At 37.2% G+C, this 24,027-nt stretch overlaps 1 protein-coding gene and 1 long non-coding RNA gene across 9 annotated transcripts in view; one reads left to right on the top strand and one right to left on the bottom strand.

Annotated features, from left to right (window-relative positions):
• Window positions 1-24,027, bottom strand: part of LOC100647944 (dipeptidase 1) — a 152,706-nt gene that overhangs the window by 96,394 nt on the left and 32,285 nt on the right. For 6 of the 8 annotated variants that reach the window (XM_048412037.1, XM_048412039.1, XM_048412038.1 and 3 more), the window contains 2 exons: window positions 21,344-21,761; window positions 10,039-10,347 (listed from right to left, as the gene is read on the bottom strand). In XM_048412037.1, coding sequence (XP_048267994.1) covers window positions 10,039-10,347; window positions 21,344-21,586 — 552 coding nt within the window. In that variant the 5' untranslated portion in view covers window positions 21,587-21,761. Of the gene's footprint in view, window positions 1-10,038; window positions 10,348-21,343; window positions 21,762-21,905; window positions 21,922-22,224; window positions 23,257-24,027 lie in introns of those variants that run through there. The other 2 variants (XM_048412036.1, XM_048412040.1) reach the window with 2 other exon arrangements.
• LOC125386319 lies at window positions 10,258-11,768 on the top strand. The gene is made up of 3 exons (XR_007226350.1): window positions 10,258-10,406; window positions 10,983-11,146; window positions 11,603-11,768. It is a non-coding gene; the product is annotated as an uncharacterized LOC125386319 (long non-coding RNA).

The raw sequence follows: 24,027 nt of genomic DNA on the forward strand, positions 1-24,027 counted from the left end.
ACTTCAAAAATGTTATGCAATTTGCAATGGCGTTGTGACAACTTTAGAAGTTAATACATTTCATAAAATTTTACATAAACTAAGTCGCTTACAGGTACAATACGATACGTTCGACAAAACGATACAAGAGATGGAATTAGTTGAAAATCAATTTTTAAACTGAAATAAATTTTAGCATCTGGGCAATTTCAATAAATTTTACGCAAGCGATGTAAACTTTAAATTGATTCAATAAATTTTGCTGGCTATCTCTTTCGTTACTTTGTCGAAATAAAGTTATTTCTTAATATTTTATCGTGCAATTTATAGATACGCGAAACAATTTGGATAAATTTCGCATAGAGTGATACAAGATTAAATACGAGATTGTAGAAATATTTAACGCAAACGGAAAGAGATACAGTGAGTGTCAAGGGAAATATATTTATTCGTGGTTCTGTTTCAACACGTGGAATATTAAAGCTACAAAATGTATGTAGATTTAGAGCTCAGATGTTCCATTAGCTTCTACGATTTGTGCACACGCCCGTAAAGAGGAAAATCCTTTACATCGACCAGTTGAAAAGATAATCTTAACATCTGCGAACTTTGCTGGTGTTCGTGTTATCGTTTGTCATTTTCACGTAAAGCTGAATGCGCAGCTGTTAAACGCTAACGGTTATGTAATGCCTGATGTTGAGAAAAGAGATATACTCATTCCTTTAAAGCTAAAATTTATTTTCCGAAAGGATACCATCGGTTTCCTAAAAGAGTAACGTAACTAGAAAAACTAAATTTTTTAGGAATTTGACTTGAAGTAGAAAGATTGAAGTAGAAAATAATGGACAAATGTTTTTTTTCCACTATTTAGGTAATAACTTTTTGAGTTTGGTCTTAATAAAATATTGTTTATATGTATTTTGCTTATGATTAAGGAAAAGATTAAAACAGTTCCTTAATTTTAATGTTCTTCCCGTGAAATAGCATACTTTTATTAAATAAAATATCTTCTATTCCAATGAGTAATTCACTTTTGTAGTCATTGTTTATTAGCGAAACACAAAGCCGCGAAATACCGGCTGGAAGATGAACGGAAAAGAAAAATTACAAGTCGGGCAGCGGTGTATGATGCTTAATGACAAAGAGAAAGCGCGATAAAAAATTCCGGCCTCGTCGAGACGCGGAGTATTAAAGCCGCCTTAAACAACCACTAGATAAGCAACAATAACGTTGTATACTTCTGCGAACCGCGGTCGTCAGCTAGATCAGAACTGGAGAAAAAATAAAGAGAAGGGGAGAGAGGGAGGAAAAAACTTATGTCGTGCACTTATGTCAACAAGCAAGCTCGGGGTCAACTCAAATCCAACACGCGGAAACACAGAAAATCCAATATCCGTCGTGAAACGAAACGACGCTTGAATATTCCGGCAATGCTCTACCCCTTCGAGACGCACGCCAACCGAATGGCCATGAATTCGAAATTCTCAGATCTAACCGGGATTTATTGAAGTTTTTGACAACGTTGATTTCGAATGTTCCTTGTACTGGCGTCTCAGTCGTATCTCGCCTTGTCGAAACGCGAGCTTGTGCGTTGATACATGTATGATGTAAGTAAGTACAGTTATTCTTAAATGTATTCATACACTTAGCGTAGAAAATTCTCATATATACAGGGGGATCCAAATAAAGTGTTACGAGTTGTTATCTCAGTAACTAATGAAGATATCGATTTTATTTTTGCTGCAATTAAATGGTATATAGGGACTAATTATTTGGGATGCAATCAGTTTTCTTATGATGAGTTGTAGAGTGCAGAAAGAGGCATCTAGTTTTCTTTAAGTAGGAGCTGATATTAATTTTATATTATTCGGATACCTTTTATCAAAGTGAATAACATTTATTTAAACCATTCTTTTTTATTGCGCGTGACTGCAGAATTATAGTAAGATCAAATAACGAAATGGTGTAATTAATGTGATGTAACACATAATATCAAAATAGTAATTTCGTACCAAAAGATACATATTTGCAGTAATGATCATAATAAACTAAATATGCTTATAACGTTAACATTAATGTAAATTTTACTTGATTCGATTAATAACGGCCAATAATTTCCTTCGGGCAACATTATCATGCACTCAATATAATGGTCTGTGTCGATGATAGGGGATAAAATTTTAGCTAAAATGTTAGGCAAAATTTAATTTTCCTGCTATTGTTTTACAAATGTTAATGGATACTGGAATTTAGTCGATGCAATTTAATTTCTAGATTGATGGATATTTGTGTTAAAGCAGTATTTTCATTATTGTAATAATTAATAAGTTCACAGAACTATTCATGTAACATTATGGATGGATTTTATAATACAAATTTGTAATGGTCGACATTTCATAATCAATGCCTTCTACTTGATCTCATACTTAATTCTGTATTATACAGAAAGTCCATAATTAAAAGTAAGGTATGTAGGACATATACTTGTACAATGCTTTTATTTATTTTGCGTGGGGCTTCAACTACTGGAGTATGACGTGTATTTATGAGTCACTGGGTATAATTCTAATTTGCTTCATATTACACGACAATTTGATATGTAATATTAATACAGCGATATTGCAAGCATAAATGTCATTCTCGTAGAATTTAATAACATAAATGATGAATGTCCAGAACCCAGGAAAATGTCTTTTCAAAGTTTGTTAATTGATCAATGTCGAAACCATTGAAATATTGTATAAATGAAATTCAACACGAAGTTCAACACAAAAGAAACCACTATTTATTTTGTTAAGAAAGATGACATAAAATTTTTTAAATAGCGAACCTCGTATTTTTACAAATATACCAATTCAATAAGTAAGAAGAAAATATTTGCATCAGTGTGACTATTTAAAATTAGAATCTCTGATGATAAAATAACTTTCTATTCTATTTTTACCTAATCCAATATTACATTTTTACTTTTACGACAAGCTAACATTAATCAGAAAGCTACATTTATACGCTGCATAAAATAATTACGAATTGCACATGGATTTTATTACGCCCGCTTTCTGACCTATACAAATTGAATTCTGTACAAATATCACCGTACAAAGTACACAGAGTCATCTAGATACATAAGTTTTAATTGTTTCGAGCAATTCGTTATCTTCACTGAGATTAATCAGCTCGATGGAAGATTTAAAATTTTCAGCTTTAGATACAAGAAAATCTGAAGATAAGGATTACGATAATTGGAAACTAAAGATATGTAGTTTTAAAAGGTTACGATAAAATAAACGTAAAAATCGTTTAATACAATAGTTTCTAAAGGTATATTCGTAAATTGCAAATGGCGAATATGATTTTTCGAGATGGCACTTCTCAGGTCGTTTACGATGAAACATGAACAGAAGGTTGTTAGCTTCCAAGGTAGTACTTGAAACTAACCCCTATTCATAGTCATGCACGGTGACTTTTTGACGAGAATAACGCGATCCATCGTAGCGTGTCTCGCTCTCTCGACATAATTATACGAAGTCGAGATCTTGAGGAGCTCGAGAGATCATGGTTAGCCCGAAAGCCTCTGGCAGCACGAAATTCCCGGATATAATCCGTAGAATCCCTTTTACGTAGTTCTCAAACACCCCAGAACATGGAAAACCATTATTGTGTCAAATATTTCGAATCCAATCAAGTGCCTAGCTATGGTGGTATAACGCGGTTCATCCTAGCTCGAATAACTTTCCCTTTCTACCAGATAATCCCGATAGATATCGTTTGGAAATGCCAGAAAATATTAAGGATATTACTTGAGAAATTCATGACATTATAATTGATATAGAAGTGAATTGCTATGAAGTGTGACAAGATAACTCGAAACACAACAGAAACAAATTAATTGGCCATACGAGAAATAGTTTACTTGCTTTTGATGATGATTTTTATATTTTTACGTAAAGGAAAGCAATATGGGGTAATGTAGAATTTAGTAAATTCAGTATAATACTATTTCATTAGAATAATTATTTTTAGAGTGCTACTTGTTCAATAATTAAATTGATTTAAATAACAACTGTATTGGGTGAATATATTTTTTTCAGAAAATGATCATACGTTTAATTTATTAAACATTTTATTACATTATTCATATATTTTGTTATTGTATATTTCATTATATTGTACAAGTCTGGATTATGTTATTTAATTGTATTGCGTAATATATAAAATATGTACGCTATGTATCTACAAATTTAAATTAAATAACCTAATTTGTATCTAACTCAAACTGTTGTGGTCACCTGTGTCCCAACGATACCAGCTGCGGGTTAATCTGTTTTAGATCTTCTGGGATCTATAGATTATTATATTACAAGCATAGAAAATAAAAGTAGCTAAGTTTAGATATTATATGCATTACCATTCAAACGTAAAACTATTATTTAATTTTGAATATTTAATTAACATCGTGATTATCACATTCAGTGAACGCAGGCGAAATGACTGCACCGTAAAAATATACAAGAAATAATAATAAATTTTTCGTTTACGCGATATACATATTTCAGTGTTGAATAAACTTCCACTAAATAAGATTCAAACGCTAATTAGAACTCTTAAAGCTGCTTTTTTCCATTGCCAATGAATATAACTGCCCGATAATGGCCAGGTATACACCTGGATATATTTTCAACCTTTTCACCACGATCTCGTACACCAGCCCTTAAAAAACAATTCCTATTAACGGCGAACCGTTTCATTCGCAAAACGCTATTTCCCTACACAAATGAAAAAATATTCAAACTAACCAGAGCGATCGATAGTGAAAACAAAGCGATTATACAACCCCTTCCGAACCTTTCGTCACACCTGCACCGGCTTGTTAGAGACGACAAAAATCAATGTAAACGTATGCCATGGCCGAAAAACCGAAACAAAAAACTGCACAAAAGAAACAGACACATATGTAAAATGGTACCTGGAGTCCGAACGGTATGTAAATCAGAATCAGGGAAGAACAACGATAAAAAAAGAAGGAGATATACGAGTTCCATCAAAGGACCTGACTATGCCCATGTGCGTCCCGCTTGCACGGCCGCCAATGCACACACAGACCAATATACATATGTATATTGCCGAAGTTTACTTGCTGCAGTGCAGTAGTAACGTTGCCCCTTTATCCCCCGGGCTGGTACCGTGCACCCTGTGCATCTCTCCTTCTTTCTTGCCGCACGATTCACTTTCTGCCTTCCTGCATGCACGCTTCGTTCCTCTCTTTCATCCTCTCCCTTTCTCTACTCTTTCTGCACCTTGCATCCTTGTCTTTTTCCATTGGTCTGCCTTCATCCGGTATCTCTCTCACGTGCCACCCTCGCTCACCCTCTTTTTCTCTCCGCAGCAACGTCCGAAAATGGATTCTCTACCTGGCCCGGAATAGTTTTCGAAAAGTTTTGCTCGCACGCGAACGGCCGTGCAAACACACGCGGGTCCAGCTGTGCGCAAGTATGTGACAGCGTATATGCAACCGGATACACGCACACACGGCCGCTTCTGACAGGTATTACGATGATAGATACGCGCGTGTCATTTTTTTTGCGCGCGATCGCTCCACCCCCGCAGCCAACCCCTCGTGCTGGCTGCTGGATCTCTTCCGGTCCTTTTGCAACTGGCTGGCAGTCAGCCAGAATTCACGGTGCTACCACGAACCAGGACACTAGAGTTCGACGTGTAGCATCTCCGTGGGCAGCGCCATTTCAAAATGAATTTTTCTTTCCTCTATTCGTATCTTTCTCTGTTCCGCTTTGTACGTGTAACTTGTGTATATGTGCGTGGATGGACGTGTGAGTGTGTGTTTTTACTTTAACCGCGCGGCTTGCCCGGTCAAACGAGAGCACGATAGCGAAGTTCGAGCCAGAGGACCGCGCGGTTTGCCCAAAAGAATCCGTTTTCACGAGAGAGCATTTCCCCCCGGCCACTTCTTTGCGACAGTTTTCTCGCGCGCTTTTTCCCTCTTTCATAGTTTCTACTTTTAATATTTTATGTTTTTCCCCGCTCTTTCTTTTTTTTTCACTCGTTTCTACTCTTTGATTTACCTGGACTATTGCCTGCTGAACTTGCTCTCGATGATGTTCAATTTACGCCACCGATGAGCGAACAGTGTTATGTTTACCAATGGTTTTTGTTTTGCAGTCGCAATTCGATTTCTATAAGTGAAATCAATTGATTGGAATAGTTAAAGAAATTTGATTAACGTCCAGGTCTTAGTCGACTAATCTCAAGCGAGCTTGAATTAAATAAGTTACTAGTAATTGATAAATGCCTAGTCATTTAAAGTTATTCAGACTCTATTTACTTTCCTCAGCTATAGTATACGATACTCTACAGCGCGATTCATTTTTTCACCACGCTTTGTTACCGCAGAGTCAAAAATATCGAAAATGAACTTTTTTTAACAAAATGAGAACGTTTCTCACAATCACTGCTATAATCAACAAACACAGAAACTGTAAGACGCTTGCGTGTATATTAAACGCACAAAAAGAAAGGCTGGAAGTGTAGAATATATATAATAGATCGTTTGGAAAGGTGCACTACAAGTCTTGAAATTTTTTTGGTGTTGGTTGCTACGGTTCCTGGAGATGCTCGAGCTTTACCGTCCCAGTCATGTGTAAAAGATGCGTTCTAACACGGATCCCCGCTAAAGGAAAAGTTCGCTCGGATGGACCGTGCATAATCGTAAAGAAACAATGTTGCGAAGCTCGCAACAAGCCGGAACAAGAGGGGCCACCTATTTTGCCTCGTCGCTTCCTCTTTTTGTGCGGCCAGGAAGCAACTTTAAAGCGTTTCAAATTAGTACGAGTGTTAGGGAGAGGAGGGGAGGGGGAAAAGCGGAAATTTAAATGGTTCACTTTGGACGGGGAATTAATTAACTTGCAGAGAATATCAGAGAATTTTTTTACTTAATGAAAATGGAGGCCAAGTTTGTTAAGAAGAATATTCGGTATTCTTTTATTTAATTTGCAATAATTGGCCAATGTTTACTGCGACGAATGCGTTGGATTTAATTAAAACATTGCCGTGTATGATGTTTCAGTCGAGCACGTAGTTTGTTATTTGGAAGGACAAGAATCATAATGGTGTAACTCAGTCATTACTATTTTTTATCGAATAATAGGCCACGTTTATTGTTTCAAAAAGCCCATTATATTTTTCCAAACTATGAAAACGTATTGCGATAGAGAATAACGTTATAATGTAAATGATTATAAACTACGATATAATAAATTCACGCTCTCGAAATCTTCGCGTATTATAATTTCAATCATTTTTACAATATGTGCACTATGCATAATACACAATCGTACGGTAGCTAATCTCAAGAAGAATCTTCTGAAACGTCGTTTATTTTGAAACAAACAAAAAATTATTCGTTTCATATCGAACACAATTAGACGTTTATATCTTATCTAGACAAAATGCGATTTGCCTTATTTCGTCTCTCATTTATAACAAATTCACGATTATTAGCCTATCATCTATCTTCGAATTGTCAAGAATTGTAAAGTCCCTTAATCGCCAGTCATGTAAAAGAGCCCTAGAAAAGAGGAAGTGGTGAAAACAAACATTATTCCCCTGATCCTTTTCCACTATCCGTCCTGGACAAAGGTTGGCCAAACCTTGACGTATATTTTCCTCGGATCGACAAAAGAACAATCGATCTTTCTCATCGCAGTTGGACGCGTTCCCGTGGCATCAGGGAACCTTCAAATTTTCCCCAAAGCACACAGCCGAAGTAGTATGCGGGATAGAGAAAGCGCGGTGACAACAAACGCCCACCATAGCCCTCTATAAGAGAAGTAGCCTTTTGTAGAGGTTCCATAGAAGGCTCGTACGTTATCGCAAGTACGTAATCGTAAAGACTTAAAGTATAACGCCGTCGGGTCCTTTCTTTCGCCGGAAACTGAGTGCCGCCTCACCATCCTTTCTTTATCCTTGGCTCTCTCTTTCTGCCTGTCTTTTTCCCCTCTTTCGTCTTTCACTCGTTCCATTCTATCGCGGCCACGGTGTTCGTCGACTTCACAGAAGAATTTCAGGGTCCGATATAAAAGACAAGAAGACGCTGCCAGAAACTAGGAAGCGTATAGCCGCGGCAGACGAGAAATTCTTTGAGAATTTTTCAGACTAGCAATGAATTACTCGCGATAGCGGCATTAACGAGCAGGGCTTAGATAGGGCGAAAAGAGACAGAGTGGGAAAAAGCTTGGTTGAGAATTGGAGCACGAAATGTAATAGTTCGACGAGTCGCTATCGTTCGTGCTTGTTATTTGTTTCTTTGCGTCGCGACGAACGCCGTGTCGCAACGACGGAACGTTCTTATGAAATGATATATATCCGTAATCTCTGTTAGAGCGATGCCTCGCGAGGTGCGTCAACGCGAAAGCAAGCAATATTTCACGGTTTTCTACGATCTCACGATCTCCGATCGTCGAACTCTTTGTTGACTCAGGATCTGGCCCGATGTATCGCTCATAAAGTACAGGAAAGTTTGATTTCCTGGATGTTAGTCAGTTCGAAACTAATGTTACCCTTTCTGATGAGTTTGTAGGTGATATATGGGATTTGATATCAGTTTCGATTATGATTTCGACATAAAGAGACAAATTATAATAAATACTCAGAATCATCGTTACTTTTTCTGAAGCGTTCAGACACGATGGCGCGACGTCGAGGTTCGCGTGTCTTTCTGGTGAAGTGTACGACAGGGTTGAAACTCAGTCTTCTGGTAAAGCGTACGGCAGAGTTTCTTCAGGATCCAGTTTCAGAGTCAAGGACTTAAAAGCCATTCGTTCGATGAAGTTTGGACACGTTGAAAGTTGAAAGTTGGACACTATCGTCGTTTGTCGAAGCAGGCCCCGACGAACACGCCGCGTCCAGCTTTTCTCATGCAAGTGAACCAGATCGGCCGGTGCCATTAACGTTAAAACGTTTACTTTCGACAGATGGGAAAGCAATCAAAAAGTGGCTGTTCCGAGGCATAAATGGGGCGTCGCTGCTGAACTTTCGTCGTACTTGCTCGAAATCCTGATCGAAATGTAGGCGTAGGTTGTATTTTAGTAGGAAGCAGGTTATTAGGAGGAGTAAGTGATTTTAGCATTTGAATTTGAAACTCTTTCAGCGCTACGTGCATTAGCTCGTTTGTTAGAAAAAATAGCTTTGTTCGTGAGTTGTTCATACTTCTACAATTTTCTTTTTTAATACAATGTACAATATCATCTTTTTGCAACTGAACATAGTAAACCCTACAGTCTTCGACTTCACCACAAACATTAAATAGACGTTGAACATCATTAAACATCATCGAAACGAGATTATTGTAGTTTGTAAACAAGCGTTTCCCCTGTACACTCTACTTCATCGTTCGAATTTATTACTCGGCTGGTCAATCCTTGTAATTGCCAGCTGGCAGAATTTTGAAATCGAGTTTGATATATCCAGGCGAATGGTATTAACGTTGAAAAGCCTGGAAGAGGGGTCGTACTTCCAGCAATATATTTCATTCGTTTTAACTTTCTCGCGTTTAACACGCTACTTTTGCACGAATGCGACCACAGAAACAATTTAATTCCCGACGACCGATAATCCGGCCCCAAAACAAAGGCGCGAACGCTAAATTTCATTTAGCACCGTGAACCCACCCGTTCTGCTAGAAATAATCCTTCTGATGAGTGTGGTGCACAAACGAGAGAGAAATGTTTGAATACACATATCGATGCCTGTGACGTGACGTTCAAATTAGTGTGCTAATAAGAGTAACATTATGCGAGTGTCTAGGATAAATGTCGACTTTTTATATCAAACTAAGTATTGATCAAATTCTTTACAGTGCAAATATTTTTTGTACGTTACACTAGTCGCGGTCTTTATATTTATCCTAATTTTGATTTTCCAAACGATATCCCAAAGCAGCAATCATCGCTGCCGCAATACGGTAACGTTAGCAAAAACGATCCATTCGCTCGAACATAGTTGCATATAATTAATAAAGACGAATCGATTAAAAGGATACTTTACCTGATAGTCCATGTAGTTCCCGTAGCCCATGTGGTTGCAGGTGCAGGCACATGCCTGGATGTGCCTCCGCATGTCTAGTTCAACCTCCTCGCCGCAGACGCCTCTGCTCGCGGCCATCATGGTGTCACCCATGCAGTAACCGCTGGTGCAATACATCCTTGGATCGCTCTGGTCCAGGTAGCCACCTCCCGTGTCATCGTACCCGAGTCCGCTAGCGCACCTAGAATCCGAGGTATATCCCACGCGAGATTGGGGACGTTCCTCGTATCCCAGTCTGGACTGGGGTCGATGGAAGCTCGGAGGTACATCCTGCGACACAGAGAAGGTTTTGCGATAAGCTGCGTTCACCTGCTGCATTATTGAAGAAGGTGAGGCGAGGTAATGCGTGGTGGGATGGAAGTTTCGATAGAAGTTTCGAAGGAAACGGAGGATGAGATATTCGAGTGGAGAGTTCGATTGTTCAAACGTTTCGCATTAATTAAATTTTCATTATTTAGAACTACGGATGTTCGTAGTTTTTGGGAACAAAATTAAAGACATAGATTATATATGTATATATATTCATAATTGCATATCGAACGTAAACCGTATGAAATTCGTGAGGATAATAAAGACACGAGATTTTAACGTTAAATTTTAATGTGAATAAAATAAAGTCAATGGATATTAAAAATCACGCGGAATTTTTGGCGATGCAACATGGGGGATAAATTAGAAGGCCGGAATGAAATTTTTTTTCAATGGAAAATATATTTTACCTCAAAGTGGTGCAACAAAAAAATCGTTCTTCTCGAATTAAATGACAATGAATATCAAATAAAACCAACAAATATCCGATTATATATTCCTCTCATTTCGTGAATTTTAATAGTAGATATAACACGTTAAAGAATTTTTTATCAATTCCTTTGCTTGTTTAGAAATAAAAATTTACTAATTTTCAGCATTATGTCCGGCGTCGAATAATTGCTATGAGAAATTTAAAAAATAGCGATGGAAATACTCGAGAAAAGTCGTGAAATTTCGCACACTGTCAATTTCCTTCAAATCTTCGGTAGAGATGGATGACTCTGGAGATAGTCCTTAAATGCTTTTTAGGTATTCTGAGGTGAGTGAATCATTTAAATGTTGTTTAAAAGGTCTTTCTTGTCTTTACTCTTTAAGAAATCTTTTCGTATTAATTTTTAATTTTTGTTCCATTAATCATAAATGGTTGTATTTAATTTTGTCAATGGAACTAATGGTAAATCTAATTTTTATTATTATAAATGTATATTATTAATTTATATTCACTATTACTTTAAAAATGTCAAAGTTAAATATTGTTATTAATTAAACTTCTATTTTATTTGGATGCAAATTCGAAGGCACTACTTCTTGTAATAAAACTAATTTATTAATAATTTTATATAACAGATAACTATTATCATTGATAAATTAACATTACAAATGTATTCTTTATTGCGTAGTATGGTTTATATAACTTTTATATATGTGCAATTAAATTCGTACAGTATAATATTGATAATATTTCTATACTTTATTTTCATATTTTCTATTACAGAAATCGTATCATCTTTGCAACCCAGCGAAGCTTCAGTAAATTATTTAAGTCACATTGATTGTTAATTCATTTGCCGTTTAAAGATACTTTATATCTATATTGCACTAGACTTAAGTATATTGTATATTACAGCAATTTGAGTTTCAAAAAGGTGTACAATTATTGTATAAATTGTATTAAAAGCCTATTCTAAATCATATCCATATTTTCCTGATACAAAATTGCAATTTTTCCTGCTACATCTTCCCAAGTTATGTTCTTTTGATTTAGAACTACGATTTTAGTTAAAAAAATTTCTCGGAACATAAAAATTTCAGTTCCGAAAAATTTTACGTATCACTTAATTATATTCCCCTGACGCAAAATTTCATGTGTGGTTAAAAATTCCCACCATGATCTGAAAATTTTAGTTGTAAAAAATTTTTGCATGTCAGCACTTCGTCAGTTATGTTTTCCTAATACATTTTCGTTTGTAATAAAAAATTGTTGTCAATACCTGAGAATTTCAATGCTAAAGAGCTTTTGCGTGCGACTTACTTACGAGTTATGTTTTCCTTATGTAAATTCTTAAATTTTCGCAGGAAATTCTTATCAAAAGTTGTCTCATCTTACTTTCTATTTATTTCTGTTACGATTCTATCTTATACATACATGGATGGAAGAAAGGACGGATATATGGATAGAAAGATGAGCAATGGATAAGAAGCAAAAGGAAAAGAGGATGGAAAAGAAGATAAGGGAAGGGAAGTATGAAAGGGGCAAGGAAAAAATATAAGGAAATAGAAAGGTGGGATAGAAAGGAATATAAAGGAAAGAATATAATGAAAAGAAATATAAAGGAAAGGAAAGAATGAAGAGGAATACAGAAAATGACTAGGAAGCGAAGGGAAACGAACACTCTTGGAACTATTATTTACCTTTGTTTTTTCTGCTTTCAAGGTTTAAGTTTAATCGAGAATGAAGGAAACAAAGAAAAGGAAGTACAGGAAAAGATGGAAAGAAAAAATCATTGAATTTATCATTTACCTTTGCTCCTGCCGATTCTAAATATCAAATAGGAATAGGAGAAAGGAAACAATGAAGAGAAAGAAAAGATCATTACTTTACCTGTATTCCTGCTGATTACAAAACTTCAGTAAGATTGAAGGAAATAAAATACAAGAAAACATGGAGGAGTCCCGAAATACATATAATATGTACTGTATACACAAGAAATCTGACAGATAAAGAGTTAATTGTTTTGTAAATCTGTTTTTCTGCATTCTTCGTTATTTTATTACATTGTCAAAGGGTTAATCGTCGTTGTTCCTTAGAAAATATTTAATTTGAGAATTAATCTCGAATGTATTAAAAATACTTCATTGATCTATCTAAATTAAACGTACAATAATCTTAGAATATTGCTCTGTTTTCGTGCTGCAGACAAGAAATATAAATTGAACGTGTTGGTTTAGCGACAACCTATGAAGAGATTTAATGGTTTGCAAAATATTTAATGATGAAGGTCTTAACGTTCGTTGGTTGGGTTACCCAAGGGCTGATTTATACTAAGATTTCGATAAAGTTTTAGAACTGGGGACATAGGAAGTTTAGAAGTATTTGATTTATACTAGACTGCTTGCGTAGACAGTGGTTTTCGGAATAATTAACGATAATGGCTCTAATACAGAGCACATTGATAAATATTTATACTTGCCGTAAGATAATCAACGACTGTAACAACTTAGGTACTCTATACATTTCAATTCTGCTATAGTATTTATTTGCTTACTCTACTTTCATTTAGGTAGCTTTTTCTTAGGAAAATAAAATTCCTTAAAATCATTAAAAAAATTAATCTTTAATATGATCTCTACCATGATTCACTAGGATCGTTAATTTCTTCAGAGTCTGATGATCATCAATGCTATTCCTGGATCTGTCTGTCTCAGACATCTCTGAGAGTCTCTCTCAGTCTGTCTTTCGATGTATTATTTTTAGTCTATCCCTGAATATATTGTAAAAAGTCTAAAAATTTCGCTGAAGATGAACGAATTTACATCTACCAATGTTCCCCACCACTTTATCATTCTATAATTCCACAATATATTTATATTTACCAGGACTAAAAGCGACCTAACCGAAGTTAATTCGTCTTCATTAGTTCTTAATTCCGTGCCAGAAGGAATTTCTCGCTAAAAGACGACCTAGTTGATAGGTTAAACGCGGAGACAACGGAGGTCAGGTCAGAGAAGGTATTTGTACGAACGGGATGATTAAGCGAAAAGTTATGCGAATGTTACTGAATACCTTCTGGTGACGAATATAGAAGAATTGCCACTGGTCTTTATTTCGTAGAGGTATAACAGGCGATAAAGAATGGAAAATCTATTCAAAAAGAAAATAAATTGTAGAAGATGGCGTCCGTTATGATAACGCAATCAGCGCTGATCAAAAGAGGATGTTAAAAAGTGTCCATTTTTGGATCTCGTTGCGAACAAAAATTTGTTGCAGGACATTGAAGGGTATCTATTTAGGAACAAAAAATTTCAATAGCGTTTATCCGAGAAAAGGATGGGAAAGTTGGAAACAATGAGTGCAAAGATAAAAAAAATTACCAGCGGTCGGACTTACTCGTGCGTTACACTTAATCTTCATCTTCTTCAGTTACTAATCCATCTACGAAATAATTTTTTGGAAGTTCTGCTGCTATGCCAATTCCCGCAGGGAGGACTTACTTATGTGACTCTATGGGGGCTGGCAAACCCACGTTCCCGAAGCCAGGGAGGACCGTCGGGACAAGCGTCCCGCTTACGTGAGTCCTCTATGTACACCGCAGGGAAGGTTGTCGGGAGTGTAAAGCGTTTAAGTACGGTTACGCTCTCTCTACGTGGCCTTGGGTAATAGCGCACCTACGATCCTGAAGCCAAGAATGGGACCGTCGGGATAAGTTCCTGGGTACTTTGTATCTTGAAGCCCCCGCTTACGTGAGTCCCATCTGGAACTGTCGAGCACGGTTAGCAGGTCGCCGGTTGGCAGTGACGTGGCCGTACATCCACACGATAGTCCCACCAATGACTAAGGTTGGTACCACGGAGGTCGAGTAAAAGCCCGGAGGGAGTTGGAACCCCTCAGCTCACTCAATTGGTGGTGGCAGTGGCTGATGGCCAAAATGCTGCCAAGAGGGCCGATTTAAGGAGTATTGGCTCCCCCGAATGGCCTTTGGCGGGTGAGCAGTGTCCCACCTGTTCCCGAACCGTCCTGGAGAGACGGTAGGGCTTAGAAAGCGCCCCGTTCGACCTGAGACGAGTGGCAGCCTCTGCCAGGCTTAACTAATCCAGGTAGCAAGGTACTGGCTGCCTTGTGCGCGCTGGTTGGGCGTAATCCCAACCCCTATGGCCCTAGAGGTGCCCGGGTACTGTATGACGATAAATTTGCGCTAAGGAAAGAACCCGTTACCAAAGACAACAATACTTGCTATGCCAATTGGTATTTGTAATTGTCCAAATCCGAAATAGCACAACATCGTTGCTACGTGAGAACGGCAACCAACAACACAGTCTTCGTTTTACTTTTGTCATTTAATACGCAAATAAAATATTTTATATTATTTAAGTGCTTAGAATGCAATTTTATCTTAATCAAAATCCTATTATTCATTTATATTTCAATTTGATACTTTTGATATCAAGGGTATCGAACGCTATTGCAATCTGGAATTCAAGATCTCCATTTTCGTCGATACGGTCTGCACAATATCCAGGTGGCTGTCCCATTTGATGTGTACCACATGTACATAAACATCTTTATGACTTAGCGTTGCAAGAAATTCCAATCGAGCAATTTCTATGCGGTGAAATTGTGCTCGCCTTATATTTAAGTTTTCTCCGCGTATCAATTCAGATAAATGATTAACTTCATTCGAATGATGAAGAATTCTATTCGTAATACGGCGATGAAGAGGAGATGTAGATACTGGTTTAAATGTGGCATTTACAATGCATTATGGTACAAGCTGTTTTATAATTCTGAGATAACGTAGACGATGTATTATTTTAGATACTTTTGTCGAAATACTCGAATTGATTTTTTATGCGTCCATTAATGACCTCAAAAATATACCGGTTTTTAGCAACAAGTCGTAATTGATTTATTCGTTCATCCGAAAAAGATGAAGACAAAATATAACAAATGGGTAAGTTGGACGTCTGCTATTTTTTCATCTTTGCATTCATTTTTTTCAACTTTTCTATCGTTTTTCGGATATATGCTGATAACAGTTTTGTTCCTAGAGAGATGCTCTTCAACAACCTACAAGAATTTTTCATTCGCCATGAGGTCCAAAAATGGCCACTTTTTAACATCCTCCTTTTCATATGCCCACCATATGCAATACCTGCCTTATACTATGCTTTGCGATATTTCTTCTTTTCCATATGTATTGTTTATAAATATTTTTTAGAACATGAAGATTCCAATATCAAATCTCAAGAAAGAGGTTTCCCCCCTTTCAAAAACTTTTTGTGAAGCTACGAGTAATGTTACGATATTATATCAGGCTACATCGATTTCACAAGTTGATTGAAAGCGACTCAGCAACGATCCCGAGAAGAAGGTTCCTCTAAGAAATGTCTTACGGATGATAGTACCGTGCACATTCTATTGACCTATATCGTTCGAATTCTAATCAGTTCTCATTCCGTATGAGTAATCTGTTACCCTATAATTCTTCACGTTGAAAAGCATCCGAGAGGCAGTGGATATCGATTTCAATTTATAAATGGTCTCAGTTCGTAAACGACGAAACAGCATTCTCCACAGGGAACTTTTAGCTAGGCTTTGTTTCTTGGAAGTCTACCGTGGATGTCGATGAATGTATTCTTGACAAAAGTTTCTATCCTATTTTACACTATTCGTTTCTTATGTATTTTTACGCTTGATAGTTTTACCGATAAGTATTAAAAGTATTTAAGTGTAAAAATCGCAAACGTATTATTGAAAGATATCGAGAAATAATGCTGAGATTTACGATTTTATGAGACATAATTTCTAATAATTTCTAATAAATAAGACATAATTCCTAATAAAATTTTTCACGTGAATTGCGATACATTCGTGACTTAATAAGAGGAAATTTTTGGAATTAATATCGCAATTATGTTAGAGACTATGATAGGAGATAGACATATAATTAGCAATTTCGATAATTACCGGCTAAATGTAATTAATTGCTCTCGTGTTCAATGGTTATCTGATGTGTACTGAATCAATTCAGAATTCTATTATTATGTCCCATTATTTGCGTCAGATGATCGAAGGTTTTGCTATCATTTTGAAGATGAAAAATTGAAACTAAAAGAAAGAAAGATAGTGAGGGAAAACTAGTTATTGATACAGATATCGATACAATTATTATACCGCAATAAGATATACATCAAACGAACAGAAGCAAAATCTAATCTCTGCACATGTGCGAAGTAATAATTTCCATTTCGCGTGTCCGTTTCCCTTAAAACGTCATAATGACGCATCGATTTCTCATTTGCCAAGATGAAGATAGCCCGTTTTCTCTTTGGAAAATAGCTTTTAAGAGTAACAGCGAAGAGACGACGACGAAGAAAAAAGGGGAATCCGTTCGATGGCCGTCTGCTTCAACACCGGCTTACAATAAAACACTTGAGAGAAACATTATCGATCTCTCGCGACTCTTTCGCCATCGATATTCCCTCTCTATGGTTGTAACGTTACAACTATCGAGAATCATTACGTCCATTGTTTCACGAGAGATGGTAATGTATTTCCAAGCTTTTAATTCGAACTGCATGGCCGGCTTGCGAAATCAGCTTTAGGAAATATCGCAATATTATTTCAAAGATTAATTGAGGATTAATCGTGAGATCTCTGGAATGTGTAATTTATAAAATACTATCAGGTACTGGTAAGTAATTGCCGCTTAATACTCGAAATATTTGGATGTTTTGAAAGATAACGTAAAGGTTAAAATGAAAGAGATACGAAGAAAGACAGAAATAGGGAAAGGTTATGTGTACGTAATGCGTTTCACATGCGTATTACGCATCGAAATTGCATCGAATAGCAATAGAGGACGAGTTTGGGACAGGTGGCTGCATTCCCAGGCTTATTGCCGAAGAATAAACGTTGATTTATTTCGAACGGTAACATTTCCCGGGACCGCTTTTCTCTCGGCTCAAGCGCGCGTTGCCTGAATTCCTAAAATATGGCGAGGAAACGCGGAACGGAGAAACTGGGCCAAATCGATACCGGCCAAATATACGTACGGCAAAAGTTCGAACTTGAAGCATGCATGCCGGCCCGTCGAATCAATTTTCGGTAACCGAAAAGCCATAATGGCCGCCGCAAGATTCGTCGCTGAATTCGAGGTTCAGTCGAACCGTGGCGAACCTCGCGATTTCTACACAAAAGCTCCACTTTCCACCTGATGAACACACGTTGCTCCTGGACGTTTCATATTGTTGTAGATGGCGATCTATGCAATAATGTTATTACAGTTCGCGATGATGGTCGTTGTTAATGACACGTGCTCTATAGCGTTTTAACAGTTAACAGATAATCAGATTGAGAAAGAAGATAGTCGTAATTAGTGGCAGGACCAAGTTCAACATGTACTTACAAAACCGAATCAAATCCGCTAAGGTTCACCTGAACAACTTCTTGCGAAGAAATGTTCTTGCATTTAATTTCGACTAAGTTGATTTCACCTAATACATTGTAAGAAAAGAAATACAAAGTTCTACGAGAAGTCCTATAAAAAGAAGTCATAAAATGGAAGGAATCGAAGTAACTCGAAGGTAATTTAAACATCTACGCTGTCAATCGAATTCTCAAAGTTGAAACACGAATTGAAACATGTCAGTGAAGTTCGTAACGATCGCTATTGTCAGTAACAAGTCTCTCTACCGTTGAATGTAGTGATACACTTCACTTAACAATCAGGTCGTGAAATGGAAAGCTATGGAAAATAGCGATTTTTTTTCACTCCCTTTTGAAATCTCTTTTTTTCGAATCGTTATTGAAATAGCGTTATGACTGTTCGCGAAGAATATTGTTGACAGTAACAAATATTCTGATATTGGATGTAGCGGTAGCACTTCAGCTAACAACTGAGTCGTGAAGTGAAAGAGTAGAGAAGATTGTGATTCCTTTCGTTTGAATATTTTAGAATAGGTACAAAACAACCGCAGATGAGTATCTGTTTCCAATGAAATGAGATATTATCGCGTTTGTTTCACAGTAAGCACTCTTGGTCTTCGATTTCGTTTCTTTTAATACAAGAAATACATTCTATATATATTTATCTATTTTTTCAATATATATTTTACATATATCAATGAAATGTTTATTTTTGCCGTCTCAAACGAAAGTTTTGATAAAGATCTAGTCCAATTTTGAGAAATATTGACACGCAAACGCATTATATAAATATTACTATTCAAAAATAGTGGCAGTTAATATTGGAAACTATTTATATATAATAGACATATCGATGAATCGTGTTTTAAATTTTTAATTTTACTGGCGATATTTATCCAAATAATTAAAATTTCTTATTTATTGATCTTATAGAATAAGATGGTGATTACTAATTTTGATTATTAATTTTACATCAAACGTATAACAGATCAAATATTTTATATGTTGTACTCAAACAGCTATAAATAAAACATTCAATAGCCTGATATTCCCGATATATCGTGTATTGGTTAAAACAAGTAAAAATATTTGAGGAATATACATAGCCCATGTTATTCTATGTCCAAAATCAATTGACCTCTCGAGACTACTCAACTATGAATAACGTCACAAGTGGTCCTTTCTTTCCTAATTTCAATACACACTTCAACTATGTATAACCTAATGTGTTATAGACAAAGAACACATGCCTATGAATTCAAGTTTTCAATATCTAAAATAAACGACACTGAAAGATGCTTAGATACAAAGAAGCAATAGTTAATGTAAAGTATAATAGTTTAAATATTCAAAAAAATTTTCCATATTATATAGAAAAAAGTAGACATGCATATTTATCTTCCACGAACAACAGGAAAGATAACCTTGTATAATTCGTTCCTGGGAGTCATAATTTCAGGACAAAACCTCTTTGTTCATTAACAACCGTCACTTGGCTGAAATGCAAGCTGCGCGAGGACGGGGACAGCCGGGAAACATGTAACAGCGAGAATAGTTTAAGGTAACGACGCGTTTCCATGAAACGCAGCCACGTTAATATTTACCAGCTCAAAGAAATATGCGCATATCGTTAATTTTAGGTGCAACGAAGTAGACGAGTAGTAATGCTCGCTGAAGCGGGGATCAAAGAAACACAGTCGCGCGCATGCCTAGGAATTTCAAAAGGGAACGAGAATTCATTGAAAGAGAGATGGCACACCGCGCTTAGAGCGCGAACAAAAAATGGAAATGTACGAAATACGTTACGTAGAGATGCAGTTATTTTCGGGATCAATAGTCGCTCCAAGCCGGACCACTCGCGAATTACATGTAAATTGATTCACGATAACAGGAATTGAAGAATAGGTTTCGTTAATTGATTATAAAAATCGCTGTATTGTCACTTTACGATGTTTTGAGAAGAACTGGACATGGAATTAAAATAGAATTTACGTGGCTAATATTTCTGCGTCATCTAATATCAATATAGCCGTTTAAACTTAGGTTCCAGACATAACATTTCCAACGATTGCAAGCACTCTGGTACAATAATCGTCCAAAATTAGCTTCAGGTGCTCGAATTAATGTACCAATTAGAAGCGTTTTAGGGGCACTAGTCGGCTGCGTGAGGTCGGATGTAATTCTTTAATGTTGCACGAATTCCTCGTAACATGAGGTCTTAGAATTAGTTAAGCCCGAAATGCCTCATATTGCTAGCGTCAGACTATCGAACAAAGTTACCTGCTGAATCATCAACGGCTTAAAGTTTCCCTTCTCAGCACTAATTAACCCGCTCTTTTCCCCAGTTTGCTGCCGTGAAATTTAATTTTCAACGAACAATAATCATAAATATTGGGATCGAGAGGACCTGGGTTCGTTGCGCTGCTGCGAATTCGTTCAATTCTAACGGGCCAATTAAAGAAACCTGCACACGCCTCAAGCCAAATTAAATTTAATTAACGCGCTGCAAGATCGAGACATGATATTCACGTAGCTACAATGGAGGAGAGAAGAAGGGTACAAGAGTGCCGATAATTTCATTAAATCTTCATGCCGGCATTTTGTAATTTTCTATGGGAACGAGAGATTTATTTAATGAAAAAATTCTTCGAATTGTTTTCCACTTTGAAACGCGTTAGGAAAGTAGAGAGCGAAAGACGTGAAGAGCAATTGAAATTGTTAGAAAGTTATGGGATATTGCCATGGAGGTGTAACTGGGATAGGATTCGAGAAAAGGAAATGGTGGATCTCGATCGAGATTTTTTGGAATATACAAATCTATTGATTCCACAAAAAGGAACCATGATAACTGTTAATTTTGACCACTAATTTACCATTAATTTATACGTTTAATAATATTCACACACTATTTATAGAAATCGACCAAAGTATTCAGATATTTGTGTGCAGCGGTGTATATGTTGAGGCAAATATTTTTAAACTTATCATAGTACGGCATAGCATAATTTATCTTAGCTTAGCTTCCCAGTGGATCTACGATTTGAGGAAAGCTCTAAAAAATGTTAGAAATATAAAATTTCGATCACGTACCTGGGGATAGGTGTCCTCCTGATATGGAGTCCTGCGATGGCACTCATCGTAGCACCTGCCGTCATATCCGCTGGGCGGCCGTGGATATGGATCCTGGACCCCAGCTGCAGCTGCACAGCAGTCCGGTATCTGCGCCTGGTAGGTCTCATAGGGACACTTGTCAGGTTGGGCGGTAGTTCGCGGCGCCTGGTGCACTCGCTCCTGGGGCCCGGTCCCGTAACCGGTACCTCCGGAGTGATGCATCGTCCTCCCGTCGGTCACTACTCAATCACTGCATCGTCGCGATCGCGTCCACAATCGACGTCATGTACCACGTCTGTATCGCGAGCCGCTCTTCGTGCGGGTCCATCGTCACTCTTCTCGTCACCACACGTGTTCCCGTCCCGTCAAATTGATTTAGCCCAGGCCTAACGTCGACCTGAATAGATACAGGGTGAGACAGGGCAGAACTGTCTCACCCTGATCTAGTGACCTATGCTACTCGAGGTTTTCTTTTGGGTTCATATGAAGAAAGGTCTTGGAGAGCCTAATTAGTCGGAGGATAATGATTTGTTTCAATTACGGAAGTGGTGGTTGACCTGAGAAATAGAAAATTCATTCAACTGATTTACCATCCACCCGATTTTAACTGATTTTAACTTTAGCGTAACCTATCGACGAACTTCTGCTTCACTTTCATAGATTATAAGCGAAGATTTTCTATTATTTCACATACTCATTCGGATAGATACATCAGATTCAAGAGAACAGAGAACAGAGAACAAAGCTATAGATTCGAAGAAGACTTCTCGCGATGTCCAATTATAGTTTATATAATATATATACACGAAAGTATTGGTTTCCAACGGGTTGGTTGGTACGATCGTTCGATTCCAATTTACCACAGGTTATTCTTCGTACGAGGCCATTATTTTCTTCCACATTTCTTACACAGAATGTTCTGGAAAACTCTCGACTTCTTTTTTCCACCTTCCTTCTCTCTCTCTCTCTCTCTCTCTCTCTCTCTCTTTGCCGTGAATCTGAGAACGTCTCGGTGAAGTGATATCGATAGATAAAAGCTTGATTCGTTCAATCGAACGATCGAACAATTTCCTGGAAGCAAGGAACTCGGCACAAATACCTCAGGAAGATATCCGTAGCTATTCAGGGTAAGTACGTATGTTGCAAAAAGGAGGAGGAAGGTGCAATTTCGAACAACGCCTCTCGAGCAATGTGTTTGAAACGTTCGGAGCAATTATCTTTCACGGTTATGTCGTTTCACAGGGTGTTTTAAATTTTCAATCCATCTTTAATTACCGCACGACTAGCTCGCGTATCTCGTTAACATGAGCATTTTGGCACGAAAATCCCACAGCGAAAGATACTTAAGGGGAAATATCGCGTACGAGGAATCGTATCCGTGCTGAATAAAATCGGGTTCTCGGTATGATTCAAGAGTATGTGTTCTGCTCTTATTTTTCCTTTTTAGCTTAGTAATAGCGGTATTATTCTTGTTTCTATTGTAGAGTGGCTATAAAAAATACTGGCACGGTACATAATACAATAGTAAGTACGTAAAACTGATATTCTTAGAAGAAATTTTAGAAACAGATTTAGATTAATTGTCGATATCTACTGGATGATACATATCTTATTCAAATTCCCTTTCTTGAATTGCACTTATAAAAAGATGATTTTGCATAAACACGCATAGTCATAATTCTACGTTGAAACGGTCAAAATCTTGCGATTTCACGGGTTCTGAAGTTCACCCTCAAATTATTCCACGCGATCAATCCTCATCAGCCGAATCATCAATCTTCAAACGTTGGGGGAAGGAAGCGAAATCTCCGCTCGTTTCCTTTTCCATGCCACTCGTCAAGACACGCGTATACACAATCTACCTGGTCGTTTCTGTACACGATTCGACCACGAATTCCCAGCCCAGCCTCGAGTTTATTACGCCAGACAAAATCCTTTGTTTCAACCCGTCCTTTTGCTCGCCGTTTCGACTCGGCGTCCTCGGAACGCCACTTCCGGTGTACGTGCTCGTATTCCATAGGTTTCGCTTCCCCTTACTCTCTACGTGTCGCTGACTTCTTTTCTCTCGAGCGGAGCAAGCCTTTCGATCATCAATCGGCTAGTAAAAAGGTAAAGAAAAAATGACGACGTTGAATCTTGACCAGGAAATGGATGGAACTTTAATTTTTGGCTTTTCATGTTCATGAGTGAAAGTGAGGCATTACAATAATGCTAATTTTAGAATTCTAACTTTTACGATAGTTACACGACATATTTGTGATTTTTTCTGGTTGAGTTAGATTTGGCTGAATGATTGGATATTTAAATTTAAAGGTAATGCGTGATATTGAATTGAAATTTCGAGAAAACGTTTTTACGCAGCAATGTAATAATATTAATTAAGCCAATATCATTAGATAGGTAAATTAATAAAGATTGTGGAATCCATATCTTACAGAACTACCGAACTAATCTAATTGTTCCTACAATACACAGAAGCATCCATTCTCGAATATCACCACGAAACTACGGGCATTGCTGACAATTTTAATTAAAGCTGCCTAAAGCTCTCACAAAGAGGCAACCTGCGAGGCTGTTAAATCCATAATTCCACGATCTAAGAGAGGGTCGACTTGCTCCCTCCTTTCAGCCATCTATTTCCCCTTTGCTGTTCCTTCGTGGAC

This window comes from Bombus terrestris, chromosome 14 (genome assembly GCF_910591885.1).
Source record: "Bombus terrestris chromosome 14, iyBomTerr1.2, whole genome shotgun sequence".
Classification (NCBI taxonomy): domain Eukaryota; kingdom Metazoa; phylum Arthropoda; class Insecta; order Hymenoptera; family Apidae; genus Bombus; species Bombus terrestris.